Here is a 16,529-nt window from a genome sequence, read left to right as displayed (position 1 = left end):
CTATTGATTATGGCACATTATATCAGCAGCATATGATATGACATACCAATCATTCTCGCAAATTGGTATCATAATAGTATCATATTTTTTATTTTGGTACGTTATATCAACATATGATATGATATACCAAAACCGTTAAATAATTTCACCCCCAATCTTCCTCTTTTTTTTTTTTTTGATATGTTCACAGATTGTACGATAAAATGTGACATAAAGTATGGGTTGAACTCAAACTCAAAATAATATCTTGTTTGCCTATAAAACCTTCTGTAAGTGAAGCAAAATATAACCACACAATGATGAAACTTGGCATGCTTGGGTTAGCAATATTAGCAGTAGCAGTAGCTGCTCAAACCATTCCAGGCTGCCAAGAAAGTTGCGGAAACATTAGCATCCCATACCCATTTGGGTTGAAACCTGGTTGCTACTTGGACGATCACTTTCTCATCACTTGCAATAACACCGCTTTCGACCCTCCCCAAGCCTTCTTAACTGTTGAGATGAGTCAAGTATAGAAACAGTTTTACTGTACTGTTTTGACTAGGTTGGTTTGATTAGTTTAGTAAAATACTTTTCTGGTTGTGTCATATGATGTAATCCTTGAAAGGCTGTGATTTAGCCACGTGTATGGCTTGATTATTGTATCTAGAAGTGTCTAGGTGTCTCAGTTTTAAAAAAAACTCTCTACTTGTACTGTCGAATGTGGACCTCTCTGTAGAAGAAAAAGAAGATCTTTTTTTTTGCTGAGTTTTTCCTCTTGTCTTTGGTTGAGTGTCTGCAAGTTTGAGTTCTTTACAGTTTTTATTCTACTTGGTTGCTGGTGGTTGCTGGTCTTGAAGTTGTTAAAGTAGTTGAAGCTGTTACAGAAGGTTAGTTTGTAGTTTGTTCATTGTTAGCAGTGTTTCTAGTCAGTAAACTCAGTTGCAGACCTTGTAAGTTGTTGATCTTAGTCTCACTACTTGTCTTCATATTTCAACATTAACGACCAGTGATATTCCTGTACTCAACATCTCTCTCGAAGAGGCTCACCTGCTCATCACCTCCGACAAAACTTATCGTATTTACAGCTTTGGAAACACAACCTCATACGACGGAGACTCTCTCGGTCTAGCAAAATTTCCAATTTCAGATACCAAAAATAAGTTCACTGTCGTCGGATGCGACACAATTGGTGTCATTGCTGGTTCCACGGGCCAAAGTTACACCACTGGTTGTGTGACAAAGTGTGATAACATTACCGATGTAGTGAACGGTTCTTGCTCTGGCGTCGGATGTTGCCAGACCATTATCCCAAAATATGCCATGGACTACGATATTACTCTCGTAAGCTATGAATATGATAACCATAACTCTTCTTTGGAGGTCAATAATTGCAGCTACGGATTTGTAGTGGGGGATGGTTTTTACAATTTCTCCTCTTCCCATCTCTACAATCTAACCACAACTTCTTTTCCTATGTTTCTTGATTGGTCAATCGGCGATCAAACTTGTAATGAGGCGAAGAAGAACCAATCAAGTTACGCTTGCAAGCAAAATAGCAATTGCTCTGATTCACAAAATGGTCCTGGGTATTTGTGCCATTGCCTTGAAGGTTTCAATGGAAATCCTTACCTCCAAAATGGTTGCATGGGTAAGAAAGAACTTCCCAATCATTTTGATTCAACCTGACATATTTATTTATGCTTCCACTCAAGATTTTTTTTCTTCTTACAGATATAAACGAATGCGACATAGGGTCACACCACTGCAATTTGACTTGTCACAACTATCCTGGTGGATATAACTGTTCATGTCCACCAGGATACATTGGTGATGGATGGAACAACGGTACCAGTTGCAGAGTCAATCGCGTCTCCAAGTCCAAGAGGTTTCCGGTCGTCATTGTTGTACTGGGTCAGTGTGTATATATATATATATTTCAAGCAATTTAATTTGATTGCAAACACAGAGTGAACAGAGTATGTAAGGGTACTTGAACAAAGTTATTACTAATGGTGGTGGTACTTGTTTATATGCATTTTCTGCAGGAATCAGTATTAGCCTCTTAGTTCTACTTCTTTTAGTTTCATGGCTACAAATCGGACTCAGACAAAGAAAGCTCAACAAGCTAAGAGAGAAATTCTTTGAGCAAAATGGTGGGAGCTTGTTAAGAAGAGAACTTTCAAGATGCAAACTGTCTAAAGAAATAGCTCAAATATTTACAGAAGAAGATCTCAAGAAGGCGACGGATAATTACCACGACAGTAGAATCCTTGGTAGAGGAGGCCAAGGAATAGTCTACAAAGGTATATTGCAAAATCAAGGTTTAGTAGCCATAAAAAAGTCGTCCCGGATTGGAGATGAAAGGCAAGTTGAAGAATTCATTAATGAAGTAATCGTCGTCTCCCAAATTAACCATCGAAATGTGGTTAAACTACTGGGATGTTGTTTAGAGACAGAAGTCCCTCTACTTGTTTATGAGTTTGTCACAAATGGTACACTCTTCCACCATATCCACAATGTAGAAGACAACAATAATTCTCCACTGCTTCCATGGGAGACTCGTTTCAAAATAGTGACTGAGACAGCTGGAGCACTTTCTTATTTGCATTCTGCTGCTTCAATTCCAATCATTCACCGCGACATCAAGTCTGCAAACATTCTTCTAGAGGACGACTACACTGCCAAAATAGCCGACTTTGGAGCTTCAAGGTTAATCCCTCATGATCAGACAGAATTAGTCACACTTGTGCAGGGCACTCTTGGATATATGGATCCTGAATACTTGCAAACAAGCCAATTGACCGACAAGAGTGATGTTTATAGCTTCGGCGTTATCCTTGTTGAGTTACTCACGGGAAAGAAGGCATTTTCATTTCGAAATCCAGAAGACCTGAGGAACTTGGCTATATATTTTGTTTCTGCAATAAAAGAAGATCGATTGGTCGAGATTCTTGATCATAGAGTGGTGAATGCGAGCAATATTGAGCAGGTGAAGGAAGTAGCTATGTTGGCTAGAGGATGTGTGAGAGTGAAGGGAGAGGAGAGGCCAAGTATGAAGGAAGTTGCATATAAACTAGAAGGGCTGAGAGTTAAAGGTGATCATGATCATCCTCCTTGGGTTGCTTGTGATTTGTACCCAGAAGAAACTGAAAGGTTCATTAAGCCAGCAAATGGTGGTGATCATGGTGATGCTGGCAGTACTAGCAGCAGCAGGACAACTGGGTATTCTGTCATGAGTAGCATGGAAATTAAAGCTGGTAGATGATTCAGTTTCTAGCATAATCGGATCAAGTATTCTATTGTATACATTTTGCTTCTTTGACTCTTTTGTTTAGTACTTTTCTTGTATGTAAGATTGTTAGTGTTAGTAAGGTTTCTCTCATTTGCATGTGTATTGTACATGCAAGTTTGTATTTGTTGAGTGAGTCATGGGATATGAATATATGATTTGAGTCAAAAGCTACTTAGAGGTTTTGAAAATGTAAAACAATTACGAAAATAATAAAGCTACTAGTAGTTTGTATTCCAGTATCCCAACAACTTAGTTGGATGCACATAATTCAAGTGAATTCGTGGGAACTCCACATATCTTACATAATGCATTTCAAATTCAATGCGCACACTCAACAACTGGAATATCAACTGATGAGATCTCGATCATAATTAAAAACTATTATGTAATGCGGTGTGGTCCATGTTGTTTGGACACTTATAGTGTGTTCTCTTCCTAATGCATTTGAAATCCAGTGCGTACAACTCAACAGTTGGAATATCAGCAGTTGATGATATCTCTATCATAATTAAAATGATCATGTAATGCCGTGTGGTCCATGTTGTCTGGACACTTATAGTGTGTTCTCTTCGGTTTAAGTTAACGGCTATATATCATGTCTTGATGATGATATGATTTGTGTTTCTGCAACAAGCAAGGACAATTCCTAACTGTAAGTCTGTAACTGAAGAGATATGTTGATGTAAGAAAGTAATCAAGAAATGGAACAAAATTAATGTTAGTGCATCTTTTGCAGACCCCACCACTAGGGGTGTCTACAATCAATTTCGATCGAGTTTTTTTCCTTCGATTTTTTACATAAATTTAACCGACCAATTAGTTAGTTATTGTCGGTTATTCGATCGATCCTCACTAACATATATATGTTTAACAATAACCGACCAATCAATCAATTTGGGGGGTCAATTCGGTTTGACTCGGTTTTTTTGTGAGCCCTGCCCACCACCCTTCATTAAATGAAGCAGGTCAGCTAAAATTAATTCTTCATATTTAGCGGAATGCTCTTTGAATGGGCTTTGGTCCATATGTGGGCCCAATATCCATGTTACATTTACTGGCCTTGGAGAGAGACAGAGGGCTTTGGTCCATATGATGGGCCCAATATCCATGTGACGTGGCTGGCCCAGGAGAGAGACTAAGAGAAGGATTTCAATCGTATTGATTATTGAATGAACGATCAACTTGGCAATAGCCCAATTGATTACTTTTCCGGACTTAAAAATGAAAACTACATGAGGTCGGAAGTTCAAAACTAGCTTAGATATTTCTTAGGGATTCTTTAGTTCCGTGGGCCTTGCAACTCACTTTTGAGGTCTTCGACTCACTTACCCGTATAGATTTCGACTCAATCTAAAGCACATATCGTCGTGGTGTAGGACCCGAGTTTAAAATTTGGTTCAGGGTCACAAAGTGGTCCTTCTTCGTTAAAAAAAATAAAAAATTAATGAATGAAGGAATGGAAGTGAATAGTCCAAAGCAAAGCAAATGGTGGATTTTTATTGACAGTGTGATAGATGATGATGGGGAGGTTCCTTTACTTCAAATGCCAAAATGGTCATTGCATTGTAAAAATTGTGTTTTTGATTACCTGTGTTGGAAGAAAGGGTTAACCTAAACTCTGGCTTTAAAATAGAATATATATATATACTCTCTCTCTCTCTAAGCCATTATCTCTACTGCAACAGTGCTTTTGGCTATGTTGGCAAAGTAGTATACAAGAATGTCAAGATGCTTACTTTTGACTCCTTTTAGATTGTTCTCCCAACATATTCTTTTAGGTTTTTATAAGGTTTGGCTTGTTTAGCTTCTGAGCTATCAAAAAAATAATGAATGTTTTCATGATTGAAGGTTTAGAATACTAATTATAGTGCTTTGGTGGAGTTTGTTAAGCATAGGCTTAGACGTCTTTACAGACCTTTTTATATATTAATAACACATACTTCATTGGGTTATTTTAATGCCTCACTTTTTCAAGAGAATTTGCATTCATGCATCACATATATAGCATGCATTGCTGGTTAAATAAAAACTGTTCCAACATACACACTTGGGTAGATTTATGAGTATTTGGATAATCAAACTGTTGATACGACATAAGAAATCAATGTAAGAAATCCACTTGAACAGTGAGAAATCTGTTCGTGTGTGTATATTGGAACAATTTTTAACTTTAGGTTTTCAAATTGAAACGTGTGAACACTTTGTGACTGAGATGGAAATCGACAACTCTTTTTTAATGACCAAAAGTTAAAAAACCCGTCAATTGATTAACCAATTGTTTAAGAGACACTGCTAGTTATACCAGTAACAAGTCTAACAACAAAGGTTATGTTACCAGAATTAAAATATTCATACCCAACTAAGTAGAGAGGAGAAATATGAATATTAAAATCCCTCAAATTCCTCACCCCTCAGTCTCTCAGATTCTACTATTATTCTAACAGTTTTAGAATTATCAAATGCTGGATTGTCTGCCATTGACCCATGTTTCCTCAAACAAACAAGTTGGCAGTCTCCATACATTACTCAACATGTCTGCTGCCACAAGCACTCTAAAGCTGCCATTTTTGGAAGTTAAAGAAAGCAGAGATTTCAGGCCATCTGCAGAGTAAATAGCCAATCATGTTAGGTTCTTGGAGGCACAACTGCTTGTTCTTGATCACTCTTCTTGCTTTCTTTGTTCTATCAGAATCATCAAGACTGCCCAAGGATTACTACTCTTGGGAACAGATGCTGCCTAAAAAGCTCCCCACTCCTACCTCAGCTCCTTCAAAAGGTACCAATTCAGTAACTGCTTCATTTTCTACTGCTGCGAGAACCGATACAGACCGACCTTCATCGGATGGAAAGGTCTAGTTTCCATGAACAGGAGGTTACTTCACTGCTAACTGTAGAGAACTTGCATTCTAGAAGCTGCAGCAGTCGAAAGAAGGCATGCTCGATTTTTGTAAACAACTATTCGTCAGATTTGTCGATAAATTCTCCCCGGTAGATTCGATCAACGTTGTCCTGGTGTATGTTAATTGCAGAGAAGATTGAATAACTGATACTGACCAAGGTGAACGTTGAGATAGTGATCAGGAGACGGATGATACGACACGAATTGATAAGTGAGCTTGATTTTGTGATTAAGAAGTATAGCATGTAAAAGCTCACAGATAATGACCTGTAATAACAACCATTGATGTACACAGAAAGTAAATTCTTCTAAGTATAATTCTCTTGAAATATTTACTCTTGCTCAAACTAATACAATCACACAATCATTTCTCGGTTGAGTCACAGTACACTAATTTCATCATGCGTAGGCCTCTGCAGACTGCAGCTGCTCTTTATGGTTTGATCTTCATAGGTTCTGCTAATCAATAGCTTCAAGTAGGGAAGATAAATCCAATAAATTTTAAGCGAATAAGAGCACTTGCAATGGTGTTATTTTGTCTGGACCAACAAATATGTATGGGGTTTTGTGTTTTGCTGATGTGGTTGTATTGGGTTTTGTGTTTTGCTGATGTGGCTATATTGGGAGATGTGTTTTATATTGAAAGATTGTGTTTTGGTGTAGTTTTATTGGGGACAACATGAAGGGCATGGGAATTTGTTGGCCACCATGTTGGGTGGGAAGGAAAATGTATAGGAATATGTGTTTTGTTGGTGTGATTATATTGGGAGATGTGTTTTGTTGGTGTGATTGTATTGAGAGACGTGTTTGCCTTGACTTTTTATGTAATAGAAGTGGGACCCAATATAAATTTTTGCTGGGCTAGCAAATTTACACTACTGAAGTTGCTCTAACGATAGAAGAATTTGATCCAGTTGATCATTGTAAGGCATATTGAAGAATAAATGAATAATTGTAGGTACCTAAAAGTGACTCTTGAAAAAGAAAATGAGAAAACAAAGTTCAAAATCTTATGAACAATTAACACACGCATACATACTTTGACATGCATTAATCTACATAAAGATAAAGCAATCCAAGGAGATGAGAGGATTATCAATATCCTCCATCAGGACGAGGTCGTTATCAAGATGAGACAATGCTTCTCCAACTGCAACTTCATCGATTTTCGAACTAATCCGGTGAATGCAAGTTTCTCTGTTCCTCAAAGGAGTGCCAAGATAATTTAAATTACGGATTGGACTTGGGGGCCTCAAAGACTCCTTTAGAGCAGAAGAGACTGAATTGTTACTAATCCCACCAAACTTCGAGCCAACGGTACGCGCTGAGCAATTAGTCTTCTGTGTAGTTGATGCAAATCCTCTGCCATTGTCCCCGTTAAGGCCATGAGCGGAAAATCTCCTACTCGGAGAGGGTGATCTCAGTGTCCTACTTGGTAATGAAGAAGACGATGTGTCCCTACGGAAGCTCTTTTGTCTTGTCAGAGTACTTGGCGAGCTTGCTCGAACCCTCTTCTGCGGTATGGACAAATGTACCTTCTCTTGAATCAACTGCTTCGCCAATGACTTATCCAGGGCATTCAATTTTTGTGAACCAATTTTTGTACTCGACGAAAACGATCTTTCCCTGATTGAATTAATGCGGAGAACGTGTGGATTCTCCTTGAGACATGACCACAGGAATTCATTAGAGAAAGACCTGTCCTTGGAGCTCAAAACTGAAGATGAGGTCGACAACGACGAGCATGATCTTATAGCAGTACTAGTAGTGGTGTTGCTTGTTGTTCCGGTTAACGAAGAATTCGAAGAAGTAGAAGCGGTAGGAGAAGAATGGTATGGAGATATTTTGTTAGAGACAGGAATTGGAGATACTTTAGGTGTTCTGGTTGGAACTTGTTGAGTAATAACAAGCTTGTCTTGGAGTTGGACACAACCACATTCTTGTGTGAAACTTTTCTTGGGTCTGCAAGTGCTGATGCAAGAACCCATTTCATGAATCTTCAATGGAAACATGGGATCATTGTGTTTTTTTTATACTGTCTTGGAAGTTGTAGTTTTGAAAAGCAAAGGAAAGTGTGATTAAAGGAGTGGTCTTTTGCTTTTTGTTCTTCTTCTTTTCCTTCTTTCAGATTTGTTTTTTTTTTTTTTTTGAATTTTGGTTGGCGGGTTTATGTTTCCGTTGAATAACGGTTATGTAATTTGCTTTTAACTTTTATCATGCGCCAAGAAAGCTTTTTTCAGTGAAGGCATAATAGTCAATATTTATTATATAGCAAGCACAGTCTAAGGTTTGTGTGTGTGTAATCATCAAAAGATGCACTTGTATGTGCTGCATAGTCTAAAGCCAATTTTGAACTCTGTATGCCGTGTTCATAGTCGTTACTAATTTGAATCTCTCTATGGAGGTACGTTAATTGATAAACGGGAGAAATAAACTAGTAGACCTCATAATTAGGGATGTTCACGGTCAGTTTTTGTCGGGTCATTTTTTTCACTCGATTTTTTGACATAAATTTAACCGACCAATCAATTGGTTATTGATAATTGTTCAGTCGATCCTCCTTAATATATATTTGATAATAATTGACCAATCAATCAATTTCGAAACAGGACTTGAATTTTTCAATTAAGCATGGGCCCAAAACTTGGGTTCAAACAGTCTCTGTCAGGCAGGCATTTGATTAGGTCTACGATCTATACTAATAAAATCTTAATATTTCCTGAAATGCATATTCCATTACGATTAGATTGGACAAAATGATCATAAAAATGTATCTGGTCATCTTCATGACTTTCTCTGCCGTCGCAATTCGCTAATTCAAAGAAATGCATGTTGACAAATTTGATATGGGTAGCTTCTATTTCTAATATATAAACGCGTTCGTCTTGAGAATTTGCGAAGTGACGAGTTTGTCAAGGATGCATTCATTTTCTCCGTCGAAGTTTTCTTTGACATTGAAAGCTCACCGATCATAAAACAAATAATTACTCAAAAGTTGACACATACCTACAACGCGCCCCTGCTATTTCAGACGGGATTAGAAAATTAGCTTTGGAATAAACAACTGATGTATGTTTGTGTGAAACTGGTCGTCCTTTAGTGTGACAATAAAAGGACTAATCAACCACTATAACCAACAACTTCTGCGCTCAAAATCTCTACGCCATGGCGATCCGAAGAGCGGTGATTCAAGTTCTTGTAATAAAATGTATGCTGTTAATAGCAAATGCAGCAATAGAAGTACCTACAGCCAAGCCAGGATGCCAAGACAGATGTGGGAATGTCAGCATCCCATACCCTTTCGGCACCATAGAGAACTGTTACTACGACCCTGAATTCCTCATAACATGTGATGAAACTTTCGATCCTCCGCAAGCGTTCTTGACAGGAAGCCCAATCAATGTCACTAACATTACCCTTCAAGGGAAGATGCATGTCCTGCAGTTCGTAGCTAGCGATTGCTATAATGCATCAGGTGCAGGAGTCTATAACAACGTACCAAGTCTGCAGCTTTCCAAATTTGTAATCTCCTATTCTGATAACAAATTCGTCACTGTTGGTTGTGACACCGAAGCAACGATTCAAGGGAGGCAAGGGCGCGAAGGATACATGAGTACAGGATGTAGTACAAAGTGTGACAGCATCGACAGTATATCCAATGGTTCTTGTTCTGGAATTGGGTGTTGCCAGGTATCGCTTCCTGAATCTGTAAGTAACTTTAATGTCACGGCGAGTAGCTTTAACAATCATAGAGGTGTTTGGAACTTTAGTCCTTGTAGCTATGGGTTTGTTGTTGAAGAAGACCAATTCAATTTCACTTCCAATTTACTTCAAGATCTGCAAAATGGTCAAAAACTTCCAATGGTTCTTGATTGGACGATCGGGAATGAATCGTGCAAAATACTTCAAGAGAAAATGATGCCTTCTGAATGTGAAGGAAATAGTGCTTGTTATGATCCGGATAATGGGTCAACGGGATATCGTTGCAAGTGCTTTGATGGTTTTGATGGAAATCCATACCTCTCTAATGACTGCCAAGGTAATCTCATTGATCTATCTCATTTGTTTCCAAACAATGATGCAGTTAGTTTTTTGTATTTAAGTGATTATTTTTCTCTTGCAGATATTGATGAATGTGAAGATCAAACTCTGAATGACTGTGAAAGAATTTGCACCAACACAGTAGGGAATTACACATGTTCTTGTCCTAAGGGTTATCATGGTGATGGAAGAAAAGCCGGAAATGGTTGCACGATGAATCGATCCCTAGTGATTCCTATCGCGGTTGGTAAGTTGATCAATTCAGCTGATCAAGCAGGATCCGAGAATAATCTTCGAAAAGTAGTCATTGATTCTATCATTTTTGTTTTCGATCATGCAGGAATCAGTGTAGGAGTAACAGCATTGCTAATTTGCATTACTTGGTTATACTGGGGAATCCAGAGATGGAAATTCATCAAACTCAGAGAAAAGTTCTTCAAGCAAAATGGAGGTTTGATGCTGCAACAACAGATTTCAGGATTGGAAGGATCTGCTACTGATTTTGCCAAAATCTTCACAGCCGAAGAGCTCGAAAAGGCCACCAACAACTACGACGAAAAAAGAATCGTTGGAAGGGGAGGGTATGGAACAGTTTATAAAGGAATTTTAACAGATGGAAGACTTGTTGCCATCAAGAAGTCCAAATTCATGGACGAAAACCAAATCGAGCCATTCATCAATGAAGTGATTGTTCTTTCACAAATCAACCATAGAAATGTTGTGAAGCTTCTGGGATGTTGTTTAGAGACCCAGGTTCCATTACTGGTTTACGAATACATAGCCAACGACACCCTCTCCGGTCACCTCAACAGCAAGACTAAAACCTCGAGGCTGCCTTGGGAAATTCGTCTCAGGATCGCCGCGGAAACTGCTGGAGTTTTATCATATCTGCATTATGCAGCTTCAGTGCCAATTATACACCGAGACGTCAAGTCCACAAACATTCTCCTAGACGATACTTACACTGCAAAAGTGTCCGATTTCGGTGCTTCAAGACTGGTTCCACTAGACCAAACCGAACTATCAACAATGGTGCAAGGGACTTTCGGATATTTAGACCCAGAATACTTGCACACAAGCCAATTGACAGAGAAGAGTGATGTTTACAGCTTCGGAGTTGTCCTCGTCGAGTTACTTACTGGACAAGAAGCACTGTCTTTCCAAAGGCCTGAAGAACAGAGAAATCTGGCAATGTATTTTATTTCCGCGCTGAAAGGGGATCGATTGCTCGAAGTTATGGAGGATTGTGTAGTGAATGAGTGTGATACACAGAAGCTGAAGGAGGTCGCGGAATTGGCGAGACGGTGTTTGAAAGTGAAAGGAGAGGAGAGACCAACAATGAAGGAAGTGGCAATGGAACTGGAGGGGTTGAGGATAGCGTCAAGGCATACATGGGCTAATAGTGATGGAACAGAGTTGCAAGAGACAGAGCATTTGCTTGGTGATGATAGATCAGATGGTTTGAGTTTCTGTTATGGGACTAATGGTAGCACAAGTATGGGATATGATAGTGTAAAGAACCATGTACTTTTGCCAGTACATGGTGGAAGGTGAATTCTTTTTCTCTTCTGCTATTCTAAAGTGATTCTTTTTCTCCTTTTTTTTCTTCTTCTTCTTTTGATAGGAATCCCTAGTCATTTATGCCATTGGTAAACCCATGGAATTTGTAAAATAACTGCAATGCATCAATTTTATGGATTATGAATTTATTTTTTTTTGTCTCAGTTATCTCAAATGTTAAGATAGACGTATACGATTTCAAATGATCATATGGAACCCACGATTTCACATGAATCATATGTGTCCATCTCGGCATTTGGGATAACTAGACTTTGAACAAAAAAATATTAGGATCTTTAGTATTTTTGCCCTTAATATGAGTATAGTGCCTGACAAACGTTTGTGGTTAGCAATGAAAGTGGGCCGGGCCGAGCCTGACTTTGACAGTCTGTAGGCTCGGCCTTATCATTTTTGAGGAGGCCCGAGCTTGATAGAGCCTCAAAAACCATGGCTCGGGCCTCCTAATAAGCCCTGGACTCTTTTGTCTTTCGAGCAGAGACTATGACAGGCCATCCTCGGTTAGTGGTGTTAATTTCTTAATTTATGAATAAAATTCCCGTAAGGGTTGTTTCTCATCTATTGGAGGCAACAACCCCCATGGGCCGAACATATCGCCCATTTTTACTTCCCGAAGGCAGAAGATCCATTGTTTCCATTGAAGCGGACTGGCCCAAGACTTTAGCTTTAAAGATCCTAAATGAAGGGCCGTGCGTGAATGAGGGTGATGTTAATAGAGACAATATTATAAGATAACCCGTCATCAATGACCTAATAATGTTCCCTAAGAAGAGTTTGTGGCAGCAGAAAAATGGTTTAGTGATGATCGAAAATTTCCTTCCCGACAGCATACTTAGCAAGTAGATAAAGTTTTTGGAGCAAACCTAAAAAGATACTAAGAATATAATATTGCTAGCCAAATTGAAAAATCCAAGTCAATATTCTTAGAGTAAAACATTATTTCAGGATTTTGGAGCAAAGTCAAAGATATTAAGAATATTCCTATACAAATTGAAATTTCCAAGTTATTACTAGTTATGGTGCCCGCGCGTTGCAGCGGGACATCAAGAATTTCATCATTTTTCACGCTTTTTGGAAGCCAAATGAGAGCATATCATTGTTGCACTTCACCATGCAAGTTCAATGGTATTTGCGTTACAAAAGTTATACAACCACCTACAGGACATTCCTACTTTTGAGTAGAAAGGCTAAACAAAGAAGTATGAGCTCCGACAGAGCTACCTCAACGGTTCACTATACGTCACTATCATAGCGAGAGTAAGACAAAGGCCTAAACCGTGGGTAAGGCCTGCAGAGAAGAGAGGTGCATAAAACACAAATGAAGCAAGCATTGAACCAAAGGAACGCATGCATAACAGCAGCAAAGAAACCAACCAATGGCAAGCAAACATAAAAAGACAATCTGTTAAAGAACGTATCTAAAGTATGGGACAAAAATTCAATTACGCAGGGCATACCATGTAAAGAATCTATAAAGCATCAAATAGAGCGATTGTAAGTAACTCTCTATTGAACTGGTCTTCCTATTATAGATTTGGCAGACACAATTACTCAGTAAAAACATGGGAAAAAAAAAATAATCAGTCACTCTTGTCAGACAGTGAGAACAAATTATTCATAACATAAACAGTAGTGGTAGGAAAGAAATCAACAGTCAAATTTAAAAGGCCCCTCACAGACTCAATTACATATTTATTCTCATGTTCTGAAAACATTACCTATTTTCATTTTTTTTGGGTGCCTCTGCCACAGCTGGGGTTAAGAGCTGAAAAAAATGAATCACAACACTACATTAAGTAACTTCTCGGAAAATAATTTAACATTAGAATATATGTGGTTATAAGGCTGCCATTATGTGGACATATTGCCCTTTGTGCAAACTCTAAATGCTCAGATCTTACCTTCTCAGTCTCGATTCGAGTTTTCTTGGATTTTAACTTCTCAATGCTTTATAGGTTTTACATCAAAACTGCATGAACCCCACATAAGTGAAACTGCATGAAACCCATATAACTTCACCCCTTTTTTCAATAAACAAAGAAGTACAGTTTGGGATGGGTTGATCTTACCAGTATGTTGTCGGATGTTTTTTCCTTAGACAGGCGAAACCAAAATCAGTAAGGTGCAGTCTTTGTTTAAATCATGCTGCGCAAAGGCAGTGCTTCTACAATAAGAAGGTTGACAAATACATGAACAATTGTACATATGTAAAAGGAAAAAAGAATGACTAAAACGAAAAAAAAATCCAGAAGAAAGTTCCTCTAAAGAACACAGAGTTTGGTTCATTTTTGAAATGATGCAAACATTTGCTACCAGGTATTCAGCATGATTTAAAGACAATTGAGCTCCTAATCAATCAGTCTTATCTCTTTAATTTTTACATAGAAAGTTTACACCTACTAATATCAATGGTCAATATGAGAGGAAAGCTTGTAAGGAAAAAATTTTATAGGTGAGTAAATAGGCAGCATGGTTTGAACTCTAGCAATTTGAAGGAAGAAAGTATCAATAAGCCAACTTCATTACAGGCGAAGGTTACCTGTTCTTGAAAATCTCCTTCAATGATTTTGAATTCAATATCACGCCTCTTCCCTGAGGAGAATGTTTCTCATAGCAATCCAAAATGCCTTTAGCATTGAATTTTAGCCGAAATGGAAAATTTTGATGCCCTGTCTGTTCAAAAGATTGATCAGTCAAATAAGTAAGGCCCAACAAAGTTCTGGACCAAATTTATGGGCACATATTCATTTATGCTGTGGATGCGAAGACTGAAAATTAACTTCTTTTTTTCTAACCGGCTATTTTAAGTATATATTTGCCTAATATTGAGTGATATAGAGATGGAAGTCACGGGCCTTGTGTGCAATATAACCATGGATCTAAAACTGTAATCGGAACTCACAGAATGTTCTTATTAGTAGTTATGTTGAATTGAAAAGCTTCATTCACATCACTTGATGCATGTCTTATATGTCCCTTCATGATATTGTTTGTATGATACAACCATATATGAAAAAAGACATCGAACATTACTGCTTCACTGAATGGTTTCGCAATGACGATAAGGAATGGCATAGAAAACAGCATTCACATCTCAAGAAATAGACATGGTCAATTCAACGTTGATTCCTTCCTTACATATATACATATGGATGTGTGAAGTTAATGCTTACAAAAAGTTCTTGGAGGAGGGATTGAGGGGAGGCGTTAATGTATTTGGGGAATCAGATTTTGCGAGAGCAAATGGGCAACGATGAGGGCTTTGATGATGCAGACAAACTAAGAGTATATCGAGGCAAGCATAACAGGAAGTGAAGGCAACAAAGATGATTTTCGGAGGAAAGATAGCCCCACCTTGAGAATAAATCTAGTATGGGAGTCCAAGCACGCTGATAAACATAGGAGAAAATTGCACTGTAGGAAACGCAATTCCAGGTAAGCAAGAAAAGAGAGAGGAAAAGAAGAGAAAATAAACAACCTTCAGGAAGCGAACGTACCATTGGATTTGACTTTGGAGGTCCATGGTCGATTTCCGTTTACGTTGCGAGTTACCCTGGCGTGTTGAAGGCCACCAACCCAGGACTTTCCCATTCCGGCTTCCAGCGACTCCAGCCAGCTCTGCCACTCCACTCTCCAGCGAAGGAAAATGTCGCTTTGCGGTTCGTGTCATGTTAGATCTGGCCGTGATCGCAAGAGCGGAGAGCGAGAGAGAAGAGAGAGGATCGAGTGGTTGAAGACAGAGGGAAGAGATCTGGGTTATATGAGTCTACTGCAAATACATGAACCTACAACGATGAACAGGAAATACATGAACCTGCCTGGCATTTTTCGTACTCTGAAATTCTGCTCTGCATCATGTGTTGGCGAAATCTTCTCCAACCACGTCGATGCACTGTCTACGGAAAAGGACAATATAGGCTTCGAAACAAAACATCAAAATATCGTTTTTTTACCACAAAACCCATGGCACGACGTCGTTTTTGCTGTCCAGTCGCAGCACCAATCAAACGCCACTACCGCGAGTAAGAAAATCCGCACCGAACTCGCCACGAAATCTCGTCTACAGTTACAATTTTAGATATAGTAATAGATTTCCAAGATTGTACTTTTACTGTAGCATATATTGTGTTAAAGTTATTATGCATTTAGTGAGTGTATTGAATATAATAAATTTATTTATTATAACAATAGTGAATATAAAAATATTAATTTTTTAAGACAAGTTAACTTTATAATTAAAAATAATAAAAATATCGATAATTCTAACAATTCAATTAACAAAAAAAAAAATGTACTTGTAGATCTCCTCCTACTCAATCACCGCTTCGCCTGGGCCAAGTGGCGCCGCCGCCTTCCTCGGGTGATTGCGGTGCTATGAAGGATGCGTGACTTCTACATGGAGATTTCATTCCAATTTGAGAGCTCTATTATCCCCTTGGTTGGCAAGATACATACAAGAGGATTGATGAATTGTTGTTGCCGGAGAGTGGGTTGGGAAGAGAGAGGTGAAAGGGTAGATATGAAACTTCATTAGTAATGGGAGGGTATATTTGGGAGAAAAGTCAAAATGAAACAATTGAGAAAATGAGAATATATTGTTAACAAATGACCTCGGTTTTTGAGCTTGAATGTTTATATAGTGCATCAAACGGACTAAGACATTATTATAGATTTTTATGTCCCTTCAATTTCATAACCAGTGTTTTTAATATTTTTTTCTTTGTCCAACAATTATAG

The 16,529-nt window shown here is 38.4% G+C and overlaps 4 protein-coding genes across 14 annotated transcripts; 2 read left to right on the top strand and 2 right to left on the bottom strand.

The window, feature by feature from the left end:
* Positions 1–296: 296 nt before the first annotated feature.
* On the top strand, positions 297–3,395 carry LOC119996868 (putative wall-associated receptor kinase-like 16). The gene is made up of 6 exons (XM_038843649.1): positions 297–509; positions 559–593; positions 799–869; positions 938–1,630; positions 1,714–1,893; positions 2,028–3,395. Exons 1-6 carry the CDS (start codon positions 297–299, stop codon positions 3,245–3,247), a joined length of 2,412 nt encoding a protein of 803 aa, XP_038699577.1. The 3' UTR covers positions 3,248–3,395.
* A 3,668-nt stretch (positions 3,396–7,063) lies between these two features.
* Positions 7,064–8,228, bottom strand: LOC119997770 (uncharacterized serine-rich protein C215.13-like). Its single transcript, XM_038844959.1, has one exon. The coding sequence runs from the start codon at positions 8,183–8,185 to the stop codon at positions 7,229–7,231; it is 957 nt and encodes a 318-aa protein (XP_038700887.1). The 5' UTR covers positions 8,186–8,228; the 3' UTR covers positions 7,064–7,228.
* Positions 8,229–9,113: 885 nt separating this feature from the next.
* Positions 9,114–11,809, top strand: LOC119996027 (putative wall-associated receptor kinase-like 16). Its single transcript, XM_038842525.1, has 3 exons — positions 9,114–10,212; positions 10,297–10,461; positions 10,555–11,809. The coding sequence occupies exons 1-3, from the start codon at positions 9,339–9,341 to the stop codon at positions 11,766–11,768; spliced, it is 2,253 nt and encodes a 750-aa protein (XP_038698453.1). The 5' UTR covers positions 9,114–9,338; the 3' UTR covers positions 11,769–11,809.
* A 1,176-nt stretch (positions 11,810–12,985) lies between these two features.
* Positions 12,986–15,788, bottom strand: LOC119997558. Of its 11 annotated transcripts, none has more exons than XR_005468042.1 (7): positions 15,290–15,509; positions 15,147–15,206; positions 14,332–14,465; positions 13,862–13,956; positions 13,694–13,786; positions 13,511–13,557; positions 12,986–13,080 (listed from the first exon to the last, which is right to left on the bottom strand). XR_005468042.1 is itself a non-coding variant. In XM_038844667.1 (3 exons), exons 1-3 carry the CDS (start codon positions 15,615–15,617, stop codon positions 15,017–15,019), a joined length of 381 nt encoding a protein of 126 aa, XP_038700595.1. In that variant the 5' UTR covers positions 15,618–15,788; the 3' UTR covers positions 14,716–15,016. The 11 variants fall into 11 exon arrangements, 1 of the variants encoding a protein (XP_038700595.1); XR_005468037.1 differs by having other exon boundaries at positions 13,694–13,761; XR_005468041.1 differs by lacking the exon at positions 12,986–13,080 and having other exon boundaries at positions 13,392–13,557.
* Positions 15,789–16,529: the final 741 nt, after the last annotated feature.

The sequence above is a fragment of the Tripterygium wilfordii genome, chromosome 4 (assembly GCF_013401445.1).
Source record: "Tripterygium wilfordii isolate XIE 37 chromosome 4, ASM1340144v1, whole genome shotgun sequence".
In the NCBI taxonomy this organism is placed as follows: Eukaryota; Viridiplantae; Streptophyta; class Magnoliopsida; order Celastrales; family Celastraceae; genus Tripterygium; species Tripterygium wilfordii.
Note: the sequence above shows the minus strand (reverse complement) of the source record. Positions and strands in the feature narration are given on the sequence as shown.